General features: G+C 47.7%; 1 protein-coding gene across 3 annotated transcripts in view; it reads right to left on the reverse strand.

The window, feature by feature from the left end:
- Window positions 1-25,105, reverse strand: part of CACNA1E (calcium voltage-gated channel subunit alpha1 E) — a 359,405-nt gene that overhangs the window by 58,560 nt on the left and 275,740 nt on the right. For 2 of the 3 annotated variants that reach the window (XM_064276554.1, XM_064276553.1), the window contains exons 17-25: window positions 23,177-23,244; window positions 21,436-21,533; window positions 16,940-16,996; window positions 15,050-15,700; window positions 14,097-14,407; window positions 11,168-11,327; window positions 9,869-9,998; window positions 9,074-9,133; window positions 8,214-8,320 (exon numbers count right to left, since the gene is read on the reverse strand). In XM_064276554.1, coding sequence (XP_064132624.1) covers window positions 8,214-8,320; window positions 9,074-9,133; window positions 9,869-9,998; window positions 11,168-11,327; window positions 14,097-14,407; window positions 15,050-15,700; window positions 16,940-16,996; window positions 21,436-21,533; window positions 23,177-23,244 — 1,642 coding nt within the window. The remainder of the gene's footprint in view (window positions 1-8,213; window positions 8,321-9,073; window positions 9,134-9,868; window positions 9,999-11,167; window positions 11,328-14,096; window positions 14,408-15,049; window positions 15,701-16,939; window positions 16,997-21,435; window positions 21,534-23,176; window positions 23,245-25,105) is intronic. The other variant, XM_064276555.1, reaches the window with a different exon arrangement.

Here is a 25,105-nt window from a genome sequence, read left to right on the forward strand (position 1 = left end):
GATGACAGTCACAGAGTTAGGAAAAATCTCAACAATTTAGTTCCCATTAATTAAAATATATCATAATTTACACATGGGCTAAGCCAAAGCACCTCTCCCAAACCCACACCTACAAGGGTTGTTTAAGCCATTGTCAAGGTCAACAAGTTTGCCAGGAAGATGTTTTACCAAACTAAGAGGACAAGCTCTTCAAGCATTTTAATTCAGGCAAACTATTTTGGAAATAATTCAGGTGTTTTGTTACAAAGTATTTACATATAATCATTAGATTAGACACCTTGCTAGTCTTTGCTATTAAGTGTATAATCAGAATTTCCTTAATATCTATAAATTCAGATTTTTGGATTCATTGCTAATTAGTGAAACTTTATCAGATTTAAAAATGGACTCTTAATATTATGAGGATAAGTCCACATACTAAGCATACACTGGTCCACTTTAATTGGGACCCAATTGGGCCACCTCTTTCCCATTTATTTCCTACTTCTTTGCTAAGTTCTTGGCTGCTCTCCAGAAAAAGTGCTATGTTTCTCTCGTGTCTCATCAGTAAAAGGTAAGAATTAGCCAGCTCAGTTGTCAAGTTGCCCTCCAGATCTTTCATGTGTACAGTGTAATCTTGCTCTTCAGCTCCCAGGTCCCCTTTCTCACAGGACATGCTCTCAAATTGATTTCTGCTATGAATCGACTCTCTTTCCATGGGGGCAGAGGAGGGACAGCAAGTTCTGAAGAGCCCTTCATCCTTTCGAGGCATGGTCTTGTGCCCTCCCCCATGAGCCCAGAAGGCAACAGCACAGGGAACTGAAGGAATCTCTTGCATTAGGGGAATGGCCAATGGCCCAGGCTTGCTGGAGGATAAGGTGGTAGGAGGGGTCATACCATGAGAAGCCTTGAATGCCTTGCTAAAATGTCTGAACCATTATTCTGGTAGGCAACAATAACTACCATTTATTATGTACCTACTAAGGGCCTGATGCTATTACAACACACAAACCCATTACCCTCAAGCTGATTCTGATTCACGGTGACTCCTTGTGTTATAGTGTAGAACGCTCCATAGGGTTTTCTTGGCTATAACCTATAATCCTCTTGGCAGATTACCAGGCCTTCTTCTGTGGTGCTGCTGGGTGGGTTCGAACCACCAAACTTTAGGTTAGTAGTTGAGTGCAAATCGTTTGTACCACCCAGGGAACCTCCTGGTGCTATATTTGGCACTAAATATATTTTACCTAATTTAATTCTCACAAGACTAAAATACAGTTATTTTTAATTACCACTTATGGATGAGGAAGCAGAGGTTCAGAGAAGATAAGGCAGCAAATAATTAATAGTGCTTGGATTCAAATCTAAGTTTTCCTGACTCTGAAACCTGTTCTCTTATCTACTGTTACAACACCTTTTCAAATGCGAACCACTGGAGGGTTTTAATCAGAGAAGGAAACAGCAAAAGAAACCGGCAGCTTCTGAGTTCAAATATTGAGCTATCTATCCTAGTCCCCTTAACCAGCAGAGCCTGTGAGGGCTCCTGGGAAGAAAAAATCACAGATGGGAATCATGATGGAGAAGGTCAGGGGTTCCCTTCTCCATCTGGCCTATGGGTCTTGTTTGTCTCCAGGCAGAGACAGAAGTTTTGGTAGGCCAAGGAGAGATCCTTGGTATCAGGCTACCACTCTGCGTTTACAGGTGTTAATGGCTTAGCACTTACTAGAACATCAGGGGTAGAAAAAAACAAACCCAGTGCCGTCGATTCCGACTCATAGTGACCCTACAGGACAGAGTAGAACTGCCCCATAGAGTTTCCAAGGAGAGCCTGGCAGATTCAAACTGCTGACCCTTTGGTTAGCAGCCGTAGCACTTAACCACTATGCCACCAGGGTTTCCTATATCAGGGGTAGAAAGGAGCTTAATGTAATGGAAAAAACACTGAACTTGCAATTAGAACACCAGGTTGTTCAAGAACTGACTTTGCTATTTACTAGTCAAATGAGTTTGGGCTAGTCATAAAACCTCAGGAAACCCATTTCTCAACTTTAAAACAGGACTGAAGTGATAAATGAAATAAAGCGTGTGAAAACACTTATTCTAAAGATCTGTGGAAATGTGGACATTTTCCTGTTGCATTGGCAATGCTTGTCTCCGGAGCGACAACTCTCTAGGAGCAGTGGTTAAGGTCAAGCTCCTTTGCTTGGGTGAAGAATCTAAATTCAGCACTTTGACCTTGTCTCTGTTTAGATGCTGCCATTTGGGGATTGTTTCTCTTCCTGATTTATTTTGCTTCAGCATTTCTTGGGGTCATCCATGGGCCCTAAATCCTTTGTTACACTGCCTTTTTTTTTACTCTGTGACCAGAGGCCCAGCTAGATGGTAAGTGGTTGGTGCATCATCCTTTCCTTTTTGCACATGGACCTCAGTGAGTACCCCATACACTCATCAGAGCCTTTGAAAACTTCTTCCTTTGCAATATACTGTGCTATAGCCCAGCCAGAAGGGATTTTTGTACCAGTACTGAGAAGAGCGGAAAAGCATCTACTGGCTCATAGCAATTTGTTACTTGGTCTGGTAACAGTCTTTCTTCTTAATCTTCACATTCTAAAGATACACAAAGATCTCTCATAGGCTCATCTTTCTAAGAATGCCTTGATACTGGCTGAAGTCCAGCCAATATACTTTCCCATCAGAGACTAATTCGTAATGCTAGGCTGTCTCCCTGTAATTGTGGATTAAGCAGATGGCTGGCACCTCACATGATCTGGGGTAATACTTCCTGATTCCCATCATGAGGTCTTCTAACCTTGAGTTAAGCCCACTTATAAGTCTGTAATTTCTAACCCATCTGTGATAGGTTTCTACTAGTCATGGAAGACCATGCTCTTTCCTTGAAGGCTCATTTCCCATAGAGGACACTTTTTGATTCTGGGTCTGGTTAACCCAATTGGTGGTTACAATGTGGATGAGGCTGTGTTCCCTAATCTGACGATTTTATATTGCTGGGTTCTATGGTTACAGGCTGAGAGCCCCTTTCCAACCATCTCCCAAATTTGTGCTGTTGATAAAGAGAAATCTTGTACATTCACATCCATTGCCTCCATCAGATAAAGGGCTTCAAGTGCATATGCTACAAAGGGTTACTCCACAGCACCAATGTCACATACAACAGACAAAATGTTTCCCAGTGCTCACCAAACCCCAACCCCCCCCCCCCCAAAAAAAACACAAGCTTAATACCAAGAGCAGGTAGACTAGGACTCATCTCTCTCTTTCAGACCCTTCCTCCACTGTGATTTTCACTTTGTCCCTTCTTTTTCCCTCCCAAACCCCATTTTCAAGGTAGCTAGTATATAATACAGCAGTGGGTATCCCAAGAGTCCATGGGCACTAATGTCCTTCACTGTCCCTCCCTGGGCACAAAGTCAGATGAAGTCACTCTCGAGGTGACTCTAAAACAAAGCTAGAGTCTCAAGGCACAACATTCTTTTATCTACTCACTGCTGGAAATTTCCAAATCCTTCTCAGCTGTTGCCCTAAATCCACAGTTAATGGGCTACCTGATGGCTAAATTTAATTCTAATCCTTCATTCTCTGCCACAGAGCAGTGGAACTGGATGACCTGTCTCAGCGGTAAATCGGTCTTCTTTGCATGCAGCAGGACTTTGTCCACTATTTCTTTTTTCCTACAAGATGAATACGTAGTCACAGCCCCCTTTGGGAGACTCCCCTTTCGGTTCTTGAAGAATAGGGGCTGTCAAGAAAGAAGCTCCATAGGCAAAGCTTGAGCGGGACTGTTTAGACACAGGCAGGTAATGAAGAATAGGGATAAGGGACAGCCAGGGGCATGGTGGAATGCTTGATCTGTGATTACTATGCTCTGTTGAGTGTGAGTAGGCCCTAGTATTTCTCTTCCGACTATTCACTCCTTTCTCACATGTATGCAACCAGGCCTTCACAAAAACCTAAATGCAAAACCAGACCCAGGGCAGCATATTCTGTGGCTCCTTAGGGCCCTTTCAAATCTGAAATCGTCTGCACCTGTGTATTTCATGGAAGGACTTTAGAACCAGTTCTGCTGCTGCGGCTGGCTCCAAATTCATTCAATAAACCTTATCCATCTTAGAGAGTGGGGCAGGGTGTCAAGTGTCAGGAAAGTGACAGACTTCAATGAAAAGAATGTAGTAATAGCTAATGTGGGAACTCCAGTTCCTTCTGGTATCAAGAGGCAGTCCAAGTCATGTTTTTCCTTTCTGGCTAAGGACTGAGTAATGACAGGCCAAGTGCAGCTGTGATCCAGATTCCTTGCGTGCCAGGGAGTCTTGACCTTACCTCATGCCCTGCTATGATGGCAAAAGGCAATGGGAAGCTTTGGCATCAGCTGCCAGAGAGCTTGCATGACTCTGACTGAGGCTCTGGCCACACTAAGTCCCAAAGTGAGGAGGAGGAGGGAGGAGAATTGCTCGTTATTTTTCTATTAAACTGTTTGGGCTGACAAACAATTACAAGCTGTGAGTCTACCACTTAGGATCCAACCCAGAATAGCTCGCCTGCCTATCTGAATTGAGCTAGCTAAATAACACACTGCAATGAAAATGGAGACGGAGAGGGTCCTAGGTTGGGGTGCAGGTGTAATATCTCACATACACGTTCCAGCCCTCTCCTGCATCATTTCCTCTGTGAGAGCCTGTCCTTGCCCACCTGCCTTCCCAATCCCTTCACTAAACACTGAAGACAGGAAACACGAGAACACAGACAGCGTCGTCTTTAGTGCGCAGGATCCAGTAGGCTCATAAACTGAGCCTGGCGTAGTGGTCACATGACTTCACTATAAGACAGCTGACCCCAGGGGGGACCCTGAAAAGTGAAAACATGCCTTATGTGCAGATACCCAGAAATGCCAAGGCTGTAGCCATCTCTGCGTGCCTACCGAGGAGGCCAGGAGGCGGAAGTGATGGCAACAGGTTGTATGGGAACTGGAGAACACAGTTTGTGGTCCTTCGGTGTAAAATAATGATCAAACAGAAGAACCATCCCTCCCCCCCCCACCTTTTTCAGAAAGAAAAAAGATCAAAGAGAAAAGTGTCACAGACCCAGTCACTCACCAGACTTTTCTTGAAAACTCAAAGAAGAAAAGGCACAGCTTGGGACATTTATAGCTGGCCAACACTCTACATCTCCATATGGCCCAGGAAGTGGGGTGTTGTGAGGGCAACAGAATGAGGGAGAGCAGTACCCAACCTCTGTTGAAACTTTGCTCACCTCACTATGGAGAGGTCGGGCTTAAGGGAGACTCGAGGGTTCTTATAAATGCTTTATAATGTAAAAGTGGACCGGGGAGAATGAGAAAGTCACAGAATGGTATCTTTCCATTTATTTTCTTATCCCCTGACATATCCATGCTTACAAAGTAAATCCCCTTCTCTCTCAAAAGTTAATAAAGTTCCCAAACAGAATTTGTCAGGTTTACATTATAAAGAATCCCTTTACTTGATGTACGTAGCTATAGAGAACAGAGGTTTCTCTTCAGCCACGACATAAATGACATATATGCTTATAGTAAACAAACATGATGGCAGGTGCATCACCTCCGTGCAGGTCTCTGCAGCAGAAGGGCTTGGTGGACAGAGTAGCTTTCCTTGAGAATTCAGCTAGAGGCCACTGCCTCCCCTTGGCTAGGGGCATTGGTTTGGGGGAAGTAGGCTGGGTTCTGAGAAGGCTTTGGCTGGCAGTGATGGAGGAGATACCAAATGACCTCTGATTTCTGGTGAGCCACATAAAGTTGCTACCATGGAAACCACATCAGTTGCTCAAATTGATTGATCAATAGCTTTCCCAGAAGCCCCAGTAGGGCACGGTTCAATTTCAGGAGAGAAAGAAACTAGGACAAGAGTAAGGTTATTTGAATGGTGGACATTCACAGGGGGCAAATTACATTGGATGACTATGATAATGGTATCCACGAGGAGGAAGAGACTTGAAAAGCCTGCAGACAAACCGAAATCTGGCTTCCTTCTGGCCTGAGCCCCTGACCATGAGCCCTGAGGTGGGACACAGGCTCGGTGACTTCATTTTGTTCTCTGCTCCAGGCCAGGCCCTTGCTCTGCTGGCAGGTGAAGCTCTTGCTAACCCTGCCAACGTGGTGAGAGAGCTGAATTCTCTGGTGCCCTTAATGAGGAAAGGCAGAGAGCAGAGTTAGGAAGCACAGGTATATCAGCAAGAGAAAGCATTACCTAGACCTCAGCAAACGTGATGAAAACAGAGGAGGGGACAGTGTGAGCCTGTTCTGTGAGCAGGTGAAGGGGGAGAGGAAATGTGCAAGGTAAGCTCAGAAGGATGATAGTAAAACCAGAGTGGGTGAGAAGGATGAGCAGCTACCACCTACGTTTTGGAGGGAAATGAAGGAAAAGTTCAAGAAGAGACATCACTAAAAGCAAGTGATGGGTCATAATTCTCAATCCATCACATAAGCACGGACCCCAGAATCAGGGGATCTCTGGGCCCCCTGCACTGTACCTGGTCTGAGGACCAACAGAGAGGCTTCAGTTCCGGGGTGGAGCCACCAGCTCCAAAGCCACCACTGCCACATTTCAACGGGCACAAAGAGAGAACAAGACAGATGACGACCCTACAGCACATCGACCTTCTCTGGATCTGAGGAGAGACAGCTTGACTGTGACCATGGGGCAGGCCCACAGAGACCTCCTTTAGAATGCACCTCCTCCCCACACCAGCACCAACACACCTGCTGTCTTACCAGCACACAGGCACAGGAGGTGTGGGCTATGTGTGAGTGTGTATGTGTGTTTAAAATAAGCAAATCTTGGAAACCAGCCTGGGTTGGTCTTCTACCATTTGCATACATTATGCATCAGTATGTACTTTACTCCTATATTCAGACTTCATGATACGATGGGAGAATTGAAGAATAAGGAAAGAAATTAACTTTTATTGATCACTCAGTACCAGGCCCTGCGCTAAGCACTTTTCACACACTTTTTGTCCCCATTTTAGAGATGAAGAAACTGAGGCTAACAGAGTTAACTTGCTCAAATATACAGAGCTTGATGACATGTTCCTTCTTAACTCTCATCCAATCTCCTTTTCACCATCGCAATGAACAAGGGATGAATGTTGACAGTGCTTGGGGAGAAGGTAGGGTGGGATGATCTCCTTCTGACTACTTGGGAAGGGCAACCTACGGAGATATTTTGTTCTTTTCCTTTTTGAGTTGCCATCGATGGCAGCAGCTCCCAAATGCTTTCCTTCTGCCCCATCACAGAGAACCCTGCTAGAAGACATGTCCCCTACTTGTACTCAGAGAGGCTGGTGGAATCAGTCTTTCAGGAATTCTACTGTGCGACCTGGGAGAGGGCGAGCAAGGCTTCTCTGGCAGTGGGACAAGGTACAGACAAAACCTAAAAGGCTGCCATTCATCCTATTGGGTGACACTCTTCACACCTGGCCAGGAAAATGGCAGAGGCAGCATCCTTAGCTCCCAGCTACAGCATGGAGGGCTAGGAGAGCCTCTTCTTGGGTTGGGTTCCACAGGAAATATCAGAACATGGTTGAAAACATGCTATAACTAGATCCATGTTTGAAAAAAAAATTCTCCAAATATAAGGAACATGGTTTAGTGGTCTGAACAGTTTAAGACTGTTTTCCTAAGTGTGTTATCAAGGAAGGTTGGGAAAGTACTTTCTTTTGGAGATAAAAATATCAGTATGGTTCTTAGGCCCCTGAAATGGCTCTGGGGTGCCTCCATTCATGGGTTGAGAATTCCTCTGTGCCCTGGATTCTGTAATCTCCAGTTTTACACATCTTCTATACCTTTCTTTCTTCCAAGCTGGTCTTTTGTTTGACAGAATCAAGAAATGGAAGGATCACCCAGCTGTTGTCCCTGAGACCATCTCTGAGCCTATGGAGGTACTGCCCCATGTGGTGAGTGTCTGTCTATGCTTACTCATCTCCAACAAAGGGAATCCTGGCCTTTGACTTCTCCCTAGTGACTCTCCCTGTTCCTCCTTCCCCTGTTCTACCCTTTAGGGCACATGGGCTGAAGCTATAAGACTCTTCTGAGCATAACCTGAAAACATGTCTCCAGGGTAGCATTCTTTGGTACGACTCTGAGTGCATTCTTTCTCAGGCTGGCCCTGGAGAAGGCCTCAGATCAGCCAGAGTCTTCAGAAAGAGGGGAAGGAAGGGATCAGAACAGGAAAACAATCACTTACGCCAAAGCAAAGGCAACCAATGCTCCAACCACCACCACAAAGTCCAGGATGTTCCACAGGTCTCGGAAGTAGGATCCATCCTGCAGGATCAAACCCTGGTCTATCATCTGGAAAGAAAGATGTGAACAGCCACAGATGAGCTTAGGAAGTGCAGACAGTGGTCGTCCTGTGCTCTGGGTTCATCATGCCAATCTCTCAACTGCTATTGTCCCTACTACCCTATACTGGGGCCTGAACACGGGGAGGGGATAGTCAAACAGGCTGTCTCCAGGTAACTGTGAGGCCCAGGGTTCAATTACACTCCTTGGCTATCACAGGACCCTGCTACATTCCCTCATTCATCTGTAGCTTATAGCACCAAGCATCCTTCATATGTACAGATGGGTAAAATCCCAATGCTTATGCACTGGGAACAAGAGAGAAATGTGGGGTGTTAGGATGGTGGGGAATGCACTTGAGGGGAGTGAGTATGGTTGGGGCTAAACAGAATTCTAGAAGACTCATCTCTACCTAGCCCCTTGCCTTGGTACTCTCCCAGGCTCAAATCTGGAAGCACACTGGGAAGGAGAACGTAGTTCCCAAGCCTGTCTGCACTTCCCACTGCTTCCTGGGAGTAGGCTTGGCTCTTATTGAGGCCATATCCACAGGTCTGCACCAGTCTAAACATATCCACCCAGTCATGCGCTGCCAAAATACAGTTCGGCAGGATTCTGAGGCTAGAGAAGGGGGTCAACAGAGGTCCTAGTGAGGTTCTGTCATTGGCCGGTAGGTGGCAGTACTGGGGAAGGTCCCTATACTAGAGGAGAAGACAGGTGACCCATCCAAACCCAGGAGCACCCGTTTTCCCTAGAGGCTTTTACCTTTATGACCATCTCAAAGGTGAACACACCAGTGAAAACATAGTCAAAATACCTCAGGACCTGTAAGATATGACGGAGAAAAAGAGGACCATGTGTGGCCACCCACCTACACACAACCCTACCTGCCCACAGATACATGCAGTCCTACACTGCCATCCCAGGCCCACTCATTTCTACCCCAGAACAAAGGCTTGGAATTGTAACCCTTAGTTGGAGGGGAATGGATACAGGGAGGAAAGGGACGTGGATCCTCCTAGAGACATCTGACCCAGCAGCTGGTCCTTGGCCCTTCCCTCTCTTTGCTCAGAATTAAACTCCTTGGATCTAAATTGCTTCACAAATCTCTCCTTCCGCTTCTGGCTCAGTACCTGGAATGCTTGTGAGTTCCTATCCTCCACATTTCCCTTGTGTCTCCTGACAGATACCTTTGGGACCTCCAGGAGAGGTCCCAACTCCCAACTTCACCCATGGCTCTGTGTGAAACCCCACATCCAAGCCCACGGAAGGCTCTGGGGGTGAGGCCCACTGGTGAAGCATAAAGACCCCACATCCAAGCCCACAGAAGGCTCTGGGGGTGAGGCCCGCTGCTGAAGCATAAAGGCCTGCAGTATGGTTGGCGGGGTAGGGTGCTGGCCCAGGAATGATTCATACTTCTCCCTAAGGAACACTTACTCCTCAGGATCAACCTTCTCTTCCCACCCATCCCAGTTCCCCTCTAATGCTGCGATGGGGAGTGCTGGGGCAGGATGGGTACCAAGGCACTATGCAGGCTGGTAAATGACCCTGTGCACCCACTTTGTTGCGCTCGGAGTTGGTCAGGACAGGGTCCTCAGCTGCCAGGGCAATGCTGCTAGCTGCAATCACCAGGAGGATGCACATCTCAAAGTAGCGCAGGTTCACGACGTAGTGGCAGGCCCTCCGGATCCTGCAGGACGGTGGAGCCCTGCTGAGCTGTCCCCGCTTCCCTCCCATCCCCATCCCTTACTCCCCTCCACCCTACACACACAGCAGCCTCCTCCAGACTGCCAGGCCCTCGCCAGAGGAAGCCACCAGAGAGAGCAATTTAATTTCTCAGGCACCACCCTTGATTTAAAGCCCCAGTGGGGGAAGGTAATCGAATTGGTTAGAGGCTGCAATACACAAGCCAAGATGCATTAGCTGTAAGCATGTATGAGCCACGGGAGCAGCCAGCATCAGACGAGACAAACTCCTCAGGGTGGCTACATGTGGAGCCCCTCGCCATATCTCAATGCCTGCCCCCTCCCCCCACAGTAAGGGAGCTAGGACATAGCAAGGAAATTATAAAGAGCCAACAAACATATGAACATAGACGTTGATTCTATGATTCCTGATGAAAGCAGCAACAGGTTTTCATGAGCCCCAAATAGTCTGATTCAAGTAACTATATTCTATGGACTACATTCTAGCTATGGATGGCTGGATATACCTGAAACTGGGTACCTTTCTTCCCAGATCCTTGCCTGAACCATGTTTACGTGGCCACTGAAAGCCTTTGTCTTCCTGGCCCCAGAAGCTGATCTATGTGCATATCTTGCTCATTTCAAGGGCAGAAGGCAGCTTCCGTTCACAATTCTATCTTTCCTGATTCTAATCTTCCAGACTCTTCTCTGCCACCCCTACCTCTGCTCTGAGGAATTTCCCCATTTCAAAATCCACGTATAGGGCAGTGGGACCAGTAGTCTTAAACTGCAATGGGTGATCTGGTCACTCTAGGCTCCGCATTCCTGGCTTTGTCCACATCCGGAATATTTGGTGACACATTCTCCAGGAGGCTTTCTTCCTCCTCCCATCTCACTCACTGACCAAAGGACAAATGGAGGGCCCTTTTCTCATGGCACTCCTCACGCTTTCCTGCTTTAAGTTACTCTTGAGACAGAACTCTGAGCCTATTTAATTCAATGACCCACCTCACCTAGTGGGCATTCTGAATGCTTCAGGTATCTGGTCACACTTGACTTGGAAGGCTGAGGAAGACGACTAGGCCCTTGGTCCTTCTTCCCATCACCTTATCCTGGCTTAGCACCTGGCTGTTTTCCCCGACACCAAAGCGGGAGGGAAGGGAAGGTGTCTTACGGGTTGGTGGTGCTGAAGATGAACATGGAGCTATGGGGCACCATGGCTTTGCCTGTCTCACGCTTCTCCTTCTTTTGCTTCTTCTTCTCTACCTCCTCTTCATCCTCTTTGATTTCTGCTTCCTTCAGGGGACTGGCTTCTCCATCAGTCTTGTTACTAACTGCAAGAGGAACATGTTGAAATCTTCAGAAACCTTGCTACAAGTGAGAATGATAGCCTTCATTTTCAAGTGGGGATGGGGTAGAGAGGAGGGGAAAAGGCTACAGGAATGAGCCTAGCAAGGTACCTTGCAAATATGGGGGTAAATATTCATTAGATACCATTGAATTAAGCCTTTCCTCTTTTCCTGACCATCGCCTTAATTTTATGTGTATAGCCTTTTCTGCTATATAAATAATATGAATGGTCCCCTTTTTCTGGTTCTGTCACACAGTTTACAAAGTTGAGAGTTTATACTGGATTCTTTGTATATATTCATTTATCGAATTTTTACATTGACTCCTAGTGACATGTATCATTGTTCCCATTACATACATGGGAAAACCGAAGTTCAGAGAATTCAAATACCTTTATGGAAGTAAAGTATGGGTTCCTGATTAGACATCCCATATCCTGAAATCACACTGCAATGGAAGATTTCAAGAAACCATTACTCTGCTTGCAGCTGCCTTTCTGGCTGTGCTTTTTTCAGCCATAATTAATACAGAATGAGAATGCAATATTCATGTGAGTATGGGTCCATGTACTGCATTCCAGGAAGGGGGAGGATGAAGAAGCCAGAGCCTGAGTGGGTATCTAGGGCTGCTGCTCTGTTTCCAGATGCAAGGCACAGTGTTGGTTAAGTTGGCAGGAGGTTGAGGCTACCAGGAAGGGGAAGCGATCAAGTTACCCTCTCCCACTGCTCTCTGTTCACTGAATGACTCTACCTTGAAACCTTGTACAATAAAACCTGTGAAAGCTGGAACCTATGTAAAATTGAAACCTGTCAGAGAAGGAAAACTCAAATATTTTCCACTGATAGAGTGATGGAAAAGTGTTAAAACTGCACCCTGTCAAAGGTGGAAAACTTGCGAGACCCTGAAAAACAAGGCAATCCCGTGGAGCTCCAGCTCTCACGGGTTTTACTATATAAGTAAACCTCTGTGGCCAGGCCCTTCTGAAGGGTAAGTCATAGGAAGTATCCATGCTCTTAGCTATGACCAAGGCCTTAGATGAGCCCCAGAATGAGAACAGAGGGAAGACCAAGCTTTCTTAAACTTGGTTAACATAAAAGAAGGTTGAAAACATATCTTCTTTATTAGTTAGAATATAAAGTCAAGCAGAGACCAAAAGAGCTTCTGGGTCAGAGATGGGGTGTGGGATGAGAGCTGGGATGTGATGTAGGGTGAGAGCAGGGATGGGGTGTGGGGCGAGAGCAGGGATGGGGTGTGGGGCGAGAGCAGGGATGGGGGTGGAGTGAGAGCAGAAAGAGGGTATGGGATGACAGCAGGGAGAAGGTGTGGGATGAAAGCTGGGATGGGATGTGGGATGACAGCAGGGATGGGGTGTGGGGTGAGAGCAGGGATGGGGTGTGGGGTGATAGCAGGGATGGGGTGTGGGGTAACAGCAAGGATGGGGTGTGGGGTGAGAGCAGCGATGGAGTGTGGGGTGAGAGCATGGATGGGGTGTGGAGTGACAGCAGGGACAGGATGCGGGGTGACAGCAGGGATGTGGTATGGGGTGACAGCAAGGATGGGGTGTGGGCTAGGTGCAGGGATGGGGTATGGAGTGACAGCAGGGATGGGGTGTGGGGTGAGAGCAGGGACGGGTTATGGGGTTAGTGCAAAGATGGGTGTGGGGTGACAGGGATGGGGTGTGGGGTGACAGCAGGGATGGGGTATGGGGTGATAGCAAGGATTGGGTGTGGGGTGACAGCAGGGATGGGGTGTGGGGTGAGTGCAGGGATGGGGTGTTTGGGGTGAGTGCAGGGATGGGTTATGGGGTTGGTGCAGAGATAGTTGGGGGTGAGAGCAGGGATGGGGAGCCCGGTTGGTGTGAGGTTAGTGCAGAAACGGGGTGGTGGGTTAAGTTCTTCTCTTTTGTGCTTCCCTTCAAGGTCTCTTAGATTGACATCTGTTGCCTGAGGGGACTGTGATTGACAGAATGTGTGACTAAAAGCTCCTGGGAGAGAAGAGTTGATAAGAGTAATAGAATAGAAAATGTTGGTACAGGGAAAGACCTCAGGGATCATCTAGTTCAGTGCTCTCACTTTACAGATGACAAACTGAGGCCTCAAGAGACTCAGAGGGTTTTCAAGGCCACTCGCTAGGCAGAAACAGGCACAGAACCCTCTGCCACCTTCACTCCAGACTCTTGCCACTACATAGATGTTCCCTAACCTGCCCAGAGCATCTCAGGGGTCCTGGAGAACACCATCAAATATTCATACACTGAATTGGAACAGCTGAATATATACCAAAAAACAAAACCAAACCCGTTGCCATAGAGTCGATAGTGGCTCATAGCGACTCTACAGGAACAGAGCAGGACTGCCCCACGGGGTTTCCCAGGAGTGCCTGGTGGATTCGAACTGCCAACCTTTTGGTTAGCAGCCAAGCTCTTAATCACTGCACCAGCTGGGCTCCAGCTGAATATACAGTAGGTACGAAATCAGATGTGATCTCTGAAGATTTTAATGTGGTCGCAGGGGCCAAAGGTTTAAGGGAATTTTATGGGCAAACTTAAGACTGAGAAAATTCCAAATAATTTTTTTTTTTTTTTTCCTACAAGCTGGGAAAAAACTGCTGCCCTTTGATATTGGTTGATGAATAATTTAGTCCTGCTGGTAGGGATTCCCAGATGGCTCCACTGGAATGACTGCAAGGCCCTCATCCCCAACCCTGGCTGAGATGGGCAGTGTGGGTGTGGGGGACGGGGGCTGTGCTCTCACTGTGCACCACGGTGGAATCCACGAGGGGGCCCACGTCAGCGATGGCCACGGTGACACTGCTGCTCTCCGTGGCCTTGTCCGTGTTGGCCGTGATGCAGGAGAGGTCTGGCTCACTCTGGCTGATGGCCCGGCCCACATCTAGCTGCACATCCCCCAGCAGGGCTTGTTCACTGCTGCCCTCTGGCTCCTGCTCTGTCAGTGCCCCCTCCTTCCCCACTTCCAGCTCTGGATGGGGCGGGACCAGAGGTGCGTTTGCCTCATCAATGGCTCCTGCCAGGCCGGAGCCTCTGGGTACCATTAGGCTGTTGGTCCTGTGAAGAGAGAAGACAAAGCTGGTGCCCAGACCATAAGAAGCTGTTCCAAAATGGCTGATGTACCTGGGTGACACAAACAGATAAGCACTCAACTACTAGCTAAAAGGCTGGTGGTTTGAGCCCACCCAGAGGTACTTTGGAAGACAGGGCTAGTGATCTGCTTTTGAAAGGTCATGGATTTGAAAACCCTATGGAGAAGTTCTATTCTGTATACACGGGGTTACCATGAGTTGGAATTGATCTGATGGCAACTAATAACAACCAACCGGGCAAGAGGCATAGGTGGGGCGGAGCCTGAGGAGCCCTGCTGGAGAATGGGTAGCATCCACTGGCTCCCACCAACCTCTCAATTCACCATCTACCCAGCCAGGCAGGGAGGAGCTAAAAACCATGGCAGTGTCCATCCATCCATCCATGACTCAATTCCAACATGAGACGCCCTAGAAGAACAGACCCTAGCTGTCAAGGGCCAAGCTCCTACTTCCTATTATATTTACACATACATTATAAAGTGCATGTTAGCATCATCTTCACTTCACAGAAAGGGAAACTGAGGTTCAGAAAGCTCATATTGAATAACTCCGAACACCAGTCTGTGCTATGTTTTTCTACTCCAGGGTACTCCTGTGAGTAATTTACCTCCTTAAATCCTGGACTCTCTCTTCTTGCATTGCTGGTTCCTTGGTCCCATGGCTGCCCCTGGGCTCCCGGTCTTTCTCCCCATCGGTGGGTACATCTTCATCCAGACTCCGCTCCTGGCTGACAGACCTGCTCCGAGAAGCTGAGGAGAGCTCCTTGCCTTCTGTCCTGACACGGCGGTGCCGACTGCGTCGCTGGCTCTGCCTGTGCCTGGCCCGGTCCTCGAAGGTCACCACAGTCTCTCCTCCCCCTGCCTCCTGCTGGGTGGGGTCACAGTTCCCATGACAGGGCCTGGCCAGCCACGGAGGCTCCCGTGTGCCCAGGGACAAGGGGCTCCTCTGGTTGTCCACGGCACCGGACCGGTCACCTCCGTCCCCCTTGAGGGACCCCCCACGGCTGATGCGCTCCTCCTCACACTTATCCAGACCCAGGCCCAGGCCCATGCCCTCAATGGGCCTCGATCTCCGATAGAGGCTGGGGTGGGCGTTGAGTGGGTTGAGGGGGCTGAGGGGATTGAGAGGGTTGAGGGGGTTCATTGGTGGGGCCTCCTCTTTGTTGAGGGCCTCCTGGCTGGACATCTGCATGTGCCTCCGCAGCTGGCTGGTGCGCTGTTCCCACACTGACATATGGTGCCGGCGCCTGCGCTCCCTCCTGCAAAGGGGAAAGGGCGAGGGCCATAGTCAGAACCCCACAGCTGTGGGCTAGGAGGGCAGCACAGGGCCCAGGGCAGCCCTCAGCAGCCATGGAAAAATGGTGGGACGTGTGGTGGGGAGGGCAAATGGGAGAGCCCAGGACCTGCAGACAGGAAGCACAGAAAGATGTAGGGGCAGGGTAGGCCGCAGACGAGTGGGTCGTTGGGCCAGAGCCTTCCAGTCCTGGGGCTTTCCACTCTAATCCCTGCTCTGTAATAGCTGAGGGGCAGGCTGTGGATTGGGGGCTGGGGAGTGGGTACATCAACCCCAAGACTGAGTCCCCAAGGGCCAGGACAAGTTTTAGCCTGCTGCTAGGGCAGTCAGTATAAAGGCTTGGACAAAAAAGTCAGTATAAAGGCTTACCAGCTCTTAATTCCCCTGCTCTTCTTTGCTTTCAGGGCATCAACCTTTGCCCACTCTGTGCCCACCAATGACCCTTAATTCAAGGTCCTGGCTTCTTCCTCCTCCTCTCCTCTGCCTTTCCATTCTCTTTCTGATTACAGCCTGTGAGAGTCAGGGCTGAGCAATGGCCATAAACCATCAAAGAGAGAGAGCGTGGCAAGTAGACTCAAGTTATAAGAGTCTTAACATCAAGAAAGTGCTGTGGGTGTTTCCATCAATGCTAATAAAAACCAGAAGACTGCATGTGCAGAGGCCATCAGCTCATACTAAAACCACAGGTGATTATTTCAACTCAGGGGCCTAGGTGAGTGTTCAGGTGGCAGCAGGGACACATGAGCGTGACACGTACAGAAGGGCACACAGGTGTTGGCTCACATGGGAGGGGACAGGCACTACTCCTTGACTCACATATACCTGTGGGCACATACCTACAATCTGTTTAGGTTATACCCACACGCACTCTCACCAAGGCATACATATAGCTGTACACAACTGCCTAGGTAAAAGACATACCCACCAACACTAATTACCAACGCAACACATGCCCAGTCACAGGCTGAACAGAAGTGCAAATAACACACGGGTTCACATACTTTGGACACACACTGATGTAAGCCCAAGTGGAAAGGTGCAAAGGGGCATATCCACAAATCATGTGTACAGACACACACGCACACACCAAGGCACACGCTGATATGCACACCCAGTGCCACTTTGTCCAGGGCAAGGACAAAGACACATGGTCCCCACGCCCACACATAACCACTCACAAACACGCAAGCTGGTACACACATACAGGTGACTGCTGCGTGGCTCCCACATCGACATGTGGTGTCTTCTCCTTCTGTCTCTTCTGGGAAAGAAAAACGAACAGGTTCAGTTTACCCCAACCTCTAGGCACCTCAAGCCCCACAGCCACCAGCAGATTTGCAGAGAGAGGCACCCAGTCCTCTGCACATCCATACATTGTCCACATGCCTGCTGGCCTTCCTTAGACTCCCAACCTTCAATTCTCCAAGGGAGTGACCTGTGAGTCCTTGCTCCGTGCAAATGCATGCATCTGGTTTGTAGAGCACACATGCAGAAACTCAAAGGAGATACTGTTTCACATAACCTATGGCCCCAGGTGCTCAGATACCATGCTGCCGGCACTCCCACGTTCACCTGGATATCCATCAGAGGACTATTTTGGAAATCCTGTAAACTTTGATGAATGGATGCATTTCTCCCCACTCACTTCTAGGCTAGCACAGCATACTCACATGGGTGCAACTCCCCAACTCCTCACTCCCATAACAGCCCCTGTCTCAATCTCACAAAACATGCAGGTGAACACACGCTCTGCCATGCACACAACTGAGGACACTGTGGGAAGGAGAAAAGCAGCCCATGGTCACAGGCAGGGCCGCCCCTGCATGGGCCACCATTCCTGCACCTCATGACATGAATGGTGCCTCCTGCGTGTCTGCAATGCAATGGCCCTGCCAGAAGCCTTGAAGGTTAGGTCAGCTCATCTGGGTAAAGCACAGTATTAACCTTATTAGCTTTGCACAGAGAAAAAATTCTTCCACAGGCAGGCACCGTGTCCTTTCAAACATGACGTCAATGGAAGGTTAGAAAGGCAGTGGGTAGCACCTTTGAAGGCTAATAGGATGCTTGGACAAATGCACTGCTGAGTGGAGGGTCAAGGCTCAGGCGGAGGACATGCATCTGAAACACCCTCAGAGTGAGCCAGCCCCAGTTCCTGGGCTGATAGACCCAGCCTAGCCCAATGGGCCCTGCCTGAGCCTGGGAAGTTGGCAAATGCCACTCCTTCCTTGATAAAACTGGCACCTGTCAATGGAGAACATGCTAGGCAAACTAACCCAGCTCAAGTGCCACGTCTCACATGTACAGAAGGGCCTCATACAAGGTGGAACTGAGAGAGGAGAGGGAGCTGGTCTGCACCCTCACACTGGGTATCTGGGAGAGGTAAAATGTACCCACGCAAGCACCGACTGATGTAGACTGCACTGTGGAGATGCCTTTGTGCTCCTAACGGAATGCATCCTTGAGCATAAGTGGCCAGCAATGCGATAATGCACAGGTAGGGGCAGGAGGGCATAGCCAAGACGCTTGGCAGCATATAGGGAATGGGAGCATCCACTCTAGATAGCCAGCATGCACACCCACTAGGAAAGTACATGACACCATCTGTTTGCAAGTTCTCAAATATTTAAATACCAATCCTACAGTGGCATGTGTCAAAAAAAAAAACACAAAAAACCCCAAACCTGTTGCCATCAAGTCAATTCAGACTCATAGAAGCACATGTGGGAGAGTGTAATTACATGGAAGAGTTCTCATTCTCTATCTCTGTCTCTCTCTCTCTCTCTTTCACACACACACACAGCACTGGTCAGGCAAAAGACAGATACAGCCTCTAATTCTCTCACAAATCAGACACACCTTTCAATTCGCCTTCACCTCTCCATTCACATATGCAAAGATCCAAATTCACACCCTACCAGCATCAATAACATACCTTCATACCTAAAACCACAGAGAAACAGCCACACAACTCCAGCTCATGCAAACATGGCCTCCCGAATACTGTCCACAATAACCTTGTGGAGCAGGAAGGGCAGGTGTTACTCTTCTCATTTCAAAGATGGGCAAACAGAGGCTCAGAGATGCTAAATGGCTCTCTAAGGTCACAGAGCATGCTAGTGACATAATTATGACTAGCTAGCACTCAGGCCTTCTGGTTGGCAAGTTTGTAATAATGCTCTTTTCACATTTCTCCGCAGACATCCACATTAGCACTTAGTTATAGCATAGTCCAGAAAATAGTAGTCTTGCCTGCACGTGCAAACAGCACGCACGTACCCTGAGGTAGTTCACGCCAGCGTCCCCCAACCTCCCAGCACATGCAGCACAACTAAGCCTAGGTCTCTGCCCATCTTGGATGTTTGCAGCAGCCCCTTCCACTCTGCTGGGCCCTGACACACACACTGCTCCATTCCTGCAGCCCTGTGCCTACTGGAATTTCATTCATTCTTCCCTCCATAAACAGTTTCTACTCTGGGCCAAGCATCTTCCCACTCACATCTCTCCAAACCCACTCCTCCCCCAGCTTCCTCTTCTCAGCAAATAGAACCACCTACTCCTAAGTGACAGTTATTCCTACCCATCAGCATTTTTGGATGTATATATATATACATACGTGTGTGTGTGTGTGTGTGTATTAACCCAAATGTTAGGAAAAGGTGTGGTAGACACTACTCAAGGCCCAAGAGAATATTCCAGAGAGGAAGGAGATATTTTGCCTTTCCTCATCAATCTTTAACGAATTGGTGAAGGGAGGGGATCTCTCTCACTCACAGAGGAGGGGCCCAGAGCCAGGCCTTCCCAGTGTTCAAAGGTGAGTGCAGGAAGATGACCATGAAGGGAAAGGAGCCCCCACACAGAACTCCTGAATGCTCTCATGGTGAGGCAGAGGCCATTCAGGAGCCTCCTCACACAAGCTCGGGGCAACCAAGGGCTCCCTCCTTACTGACCCCAAGCAACGGGTGACAAGGTCTGGTGCCAGGAGAGAGGTCCACACTCCCAGAGGCCTCAGACCTTCCCCACAGATACCCTGGTGCTACTCACACAGTCCTACGTGGGCCCAGACGCAACAACAGGAAGTTGATGGTTGTAGAGTCACCTGTTAGCCTCTCCTCCAACTTTTCTCTCTCACCATGCACAGGTCAGACCCACTCAGGGCCCAAACCGACTGCCCCAGGTCTACCATCAACTGAAGGTCCATGCTGGATCCTTTTCACAAGAGTCTGTACTCGCTGCTCCACTTCCTCACCTTCCATTCTCTCCCTAGCCCATTTCAACTGGTTTCTGTTCCCACCAGGCTGCTGAAACTGCTTTTGTAGAAGCCACCAACAACTTTGACCTTGCAAATCCAATGGTCATCTGACTGTCGTTATTGTACCTGATGGTCCAACAGTATTTTACATCACTGTCCAATTGTTCCTTTCCCAAAGGTTTTCTTCGAGAGGTTCCCAGGACACTATTCTTTCTCCTACCTCCTGGTTGCTCCCCTCAGTTTCTTTTGCTGGTTTCTCCTCTGCTAGACCTTTAAAGACTAGAATTCTCTAGGCCTCTGTGCTTAGCTCTTCTCTACCCACACTCTCCTGGGTCATCTAGCAAGCTGTTGGCTCAGGCCTCTGTGCTTAGCTCTTCTCTACCCACACTCTCCTGGGTCATCTAGCAAGCTGTTGGCTTAAATACCAGTTAATGCAAATAACCCCCCACCCAGGTCTTTATTTCTAACCCTGACTTCTAAGCTCCAGACTCAAGTAACCAATGGGCTACTCAACATCTCCACTTGGATGTCTTATAGATATCTCAAATGTAACGTGGTCAAAATGAACTTTTGATTTCCACAATCCTCCAAGGTATCAGTAAATACACCATCATCAATCCTGTGGCTTAAAACCTGGGAGCTGCTTTTGTTTCTTCTCATTTCTTCAAACCCACCTTCACATTTAACTCATTAGCTCATCCTACTGGCTCTGTTAGCAAAACATGTCCTGAATGGGATTACTTCTCATTTTCTCCACTGCTTCAACTCTGGTCTAAACTACCGTCTTCTCTTATCTACTTTACACTAAGCAAATGCTTTGTCTCCCTGACTCCACTCTTGGCCTCTGCAATCTGTTCTCCACAGAACAGAGTGATCTTTTTTAAAAGTATAAATCATTATCACGTCCATTGCTCTACTTTAAGCCCTACCATGGTTGCAATTAGAGCAAAAGCTAAAAAATTCCTCACCTGGGCCTTACGGACCTCCACAGCTAGCTCATGCCTTCCTCCCTGGTCTTGTCTCCTTCTATTCCCCCTCATTCACTACACACCAGCTGCACTGGGCTTTGCTGAGCTTGTGAGGAACAATCTTTCTTCAAAATATCAATGATCTTCTTCTTCTACATATTTGGGCCTCTGATTAAATACCACCTCATCAGAGATTCCCTCCCTGATTGTCCTAAGATATTTCTCCTGACTCTTGCTATTCTCTGCCTTATTGCTCAGTTTTATTTTTTATAGCATTTATTGTTATCTGAAATTACCTGTGTGTTTATGATCTCACTGAAATAAAAGCTCCATGTGAACAGAGACTCTGTCCTGCTCACTGTTGTATTCCCAGGAATAGTTCCTGGCATAAAATAGGTACACTCCAATCATAAATCATTTTTTGAGTTGATGAACTGTTACCACAGGAGCCCAGGGTGAGTGACGTGGAGACAGCAGACTCACTCGATAGAAGGCATGTTGGGTGCAGACATTGGGCTGACCTCCTTGGCCTTCTGCAGTGCATGTTTCTGGTTGAAGGCTTCCTCTTCCTCCTGTTCATCCTAGACACAAAGCAGAGATGCCTTTGCGTGGGATCCCCATGAAGGAGAGTACCTTCCCTTGGTTCTATGTTCTGAAAACTAGGTGAAGTAAGGAAAGTAAGAGAAAAGTTAAATGAGGCAGTATGAGGTTGGGTTGGCTCAGAGGCCTCAGATGGCCAGGTCCAGAAGACACCTTGGGAGACAGCAGAGGCAGTATACAGGTCTCCACAACCCTGGCAGGGTCAGCAATGCTTGTCTCTGTCCTGCCCCAAGGGCCACTCAGGAGAGCTGGTAGAAGTCTGCCTCAGCCCTCAGTGGAGCTGGCTACAGTTGTGAAGGGCAGAGGCAGGAGCCAAGAGTTTCCACATGTTTGGCAGTGTCTGGAAGTGATTAAGCAGGGTCCTTCCCACCAGAGCCCCCTGGAGTAAGGTGCTGAGAATGGACATCCCATCATGCCCTCTTCCCCACACAACTAAGTAGCCCCATCCTAGGTACTCAGGGAAAGATCTCACCCCCTCACTTGCAATTCTGCTTCTAAACATGTTACCTAGGAAAGCCAATTCAGGTAAAATTCCTAGAAAACCAACCAAACCCAGTGCCGTCCAGTCGATTCCGACTCATTGCGATCATGTACCCTGGTGGCCTAGTGGTTAAGTGCTATGGCTGCTAACCAAAGGGTCAGCAGTTTTAATCTGCCAGGAGCTCCTTGGAAACTCTGTGGGGCAGTTCTACTCTGTCCTATATGGTTGCTATAGTATGAAAATGACTAGAGCTACTAATAATGCATTTTCATAACATGCTAGGTTTCACATACACTATTTTACTTCATGATCACAGAAATCCTGTGAGGAATACAGGGCAGATACATCATTCCCATTTTACACACGAGGAAACCAGTGCTAATGGAGGTCAAGGGCCTAACCCAAGCTAAAACAGCCAGGAAGTGGCAGCTGACGGATCAAGCCCAGCTTTCCGGATTCTAAAACTGGTATTTTCACTGAAACACCATGAAGATAAGAAGATGCTCAAGGATGTAGGGAAAAGCATCACAGAACACAGAAGATGCTCGGAAATATTACCAGGATGCTATGTGCCTCTGCCCAGACCAAATCTGCATTTCAATCATCTCCATAGGCTATCCCACTGTAATTAGTAATGCCTTCTCCCCTGGAGTAATGAATCATGGTAAAGAAAGAATCAACTCTTCTAGAAATGCAGTGTCTGGCTTCACTGAAACTTCCCCCAGATGACTAGGACCTCTGGATGTCCACTCCCCAGGAATTACGATGCTCTTGCCCCTTCTCATACTCTTACTCAGAGAGTTAAGTCACACGATTGAAGGCACAGAACCACAGCTTACAGCTGCAGAGACGGAACTTAAACCCATGTCTCTGGTATTTCTTTTACTTGTGACGTCATAATCCTGCAAAGGATCCCTCTGAGGGCTCAGAGAGATTAAATTGTTGTTTTCTGTATTCCACAAGAGACCTGAGGCTCGCCAAACTCAATGAAACTGAACTAGGTCTGTGGCTCTCCAAATACCCAGAAGCTTCCAGAAAAGGCCTTTCTGAACCAGATCAGGAAGACTTTGGGAAGCATTCCAACAGCCAAAGGGTGCCCAGTGGCACTAGAGAACCACTGGATCCCCAGAGAACAATGCTTACCTTGGTCAGCTCTTGCGCATTGGCCAGATTGTCCACAGCGATGGCCAAGAACACATTCAGCAGCGTATCTGGCGGTGATGAGTTAAGGATGGGCAAGTAAGAGAAATAAAAGGCTTCAGTGTGGGTGAGAGGTGACCACTTGTCTTTCCTGCCTGGAACAACAGCAGGAAGAGATGCTACCCAAAAGAGTCACATAAATAAGGACCATGGGAAGGGGAAGGGAAATGTTACACTAATCTGTTTGAGGGAGAAAAAGGATATGTCTTCTCTCTTTGCACAGGACAAAGAAATACCTGAACCAAATCTCACAGGGGACCAAGATAGGGTGAGGAGGCCTTCAGAAAAGTCCATTACTCATAGCAATAACAAGAGAATCACTGAACAACGAGATGCATTGAGAACTCAATGAGTTCCATCTTTCCTTTCTGGGAGGCTGGAATTGAAGCCCACCTAGATCAATGGGCCTCATGTTACTCTATTCCTATGAAAAGAAGTGAGATTCCATAGTTCCCATCACTGACCACCTGTCAATAATGGGATGCTAACTTACTTCTCTCATTCTCTTGTCAGAGTTCTGGCAGGCTACCATTATTTCATTAAAAAAAAAGTCACAGAACAGATAAACATCATTAGGAAACCCACTTCAATTCCATGCTGTAACTCCTGAAGTCCCAATTTTCCAGCTGTCTTTGAGGCCCATGTGTTGTGGAATATAGAATAAGCTCTAGCATAAAAGTCTAGGCCTGACTACCCTCAGAATAACAGGAAAATCAAGGTACTGGCAGGACAAACTGGCCTTCCATTTCAGTGATGCACCACGTGGCTTTCTTTTTATGAGTTTTTTATGTTTGGTTTAGAGTCCGTTGTGGACCACATAAATATTTCAGGGCAGAAAATTGAAAGGAGCAGCTCTTCTCTGTGAGACTATGGAAAATACAAAAGTATAGCTGCATTATATGGCTTCCCTTCTTACTCTACCGATCCCAGTTCAAGGCAAGCCCCACTCCCCCCAAATTCTAACAACAGGATAGCAAAGCACAGTTTATAGGGCACATTCAAATGGATTATCTCATGTAATCTCCACAACTAACAAATAAGATAGATGTTGTTATCTTCCTTTCATATGGGAAACAAGAAGCTCAGCAAGATTAAGTGACTTTCCCAAGGTCGAGGAGCTGGCAAACAAAGTAGCTGGAATTCAAACACAAATCTTCCCATTCTAGGTCCTGTGACCAGACCTGGGTTTTGGAGTTATATCAACTCGATTTCTAGTCTTCCTTTACAATTTATGAGTTGTTTGACTTTGATCAAGTTATGTCTTCTAAGTCATACAGGGTAAGGAATAGATAAGACTATGCATACAAAGCACTGAGTATAGGGTCTCCCATGTAACCCAAATACAATAAATGTTTGCTACACCTAGTAGTATTAATCATATTGTTGTTGTTGTTGTCAGGTGCCATCAACTCAGTTCAGACTCATAGCGACCCTATGTACAACAGGACGAAACACTGCCCAGTCCTGTGCCATCCTCACAATCATTGTTATGCTTGAGCCCATCGTTGCAGCCACTGTATCAAACCATCTCCTTGAGGGTCTTCCTCTTTTTCGCTGACCCTCTACTTTACCAAGTATGATGTCCTTCTCCAGGGACTAGTCCCTCCTGATAACATGTTCAAAGTATGTGAGACAAAGTTTCACCACCCTTGCTTCTAAGGAACATTCTGGTTGTACTTCCTCCAAGACAGATTTGTTTGTTCTTCTGGCAGTCCACAGTATATTCAATATTCTTCGCCAACATAATTCAAAGGCGTCAACTCTTCTTCAGTCTTCCTCATTCATTGTCCTGCTTTCGCATGCAATTAATCATGCTAATATTTTTTTTTTTTTGAGATCTTTTTATGTGGCAGGCACTGTTCTATATTAACA

Source organism: Loxodonta africana, chromosome 25, assembly GCF_030014295.1.
Source record: "Loxodonta africana isolate mLoxAfr1 chromosome 25, mLoxAfr1.hap2, whole genome shotgun sequence".
In the NCBI taxonomy this organism is placed as follows: Eukaryota; Metazoa; Chordata; class Mammalia; order Proboscidea; family Elephantidae; genus Loxodonta; species Loxodonta africana.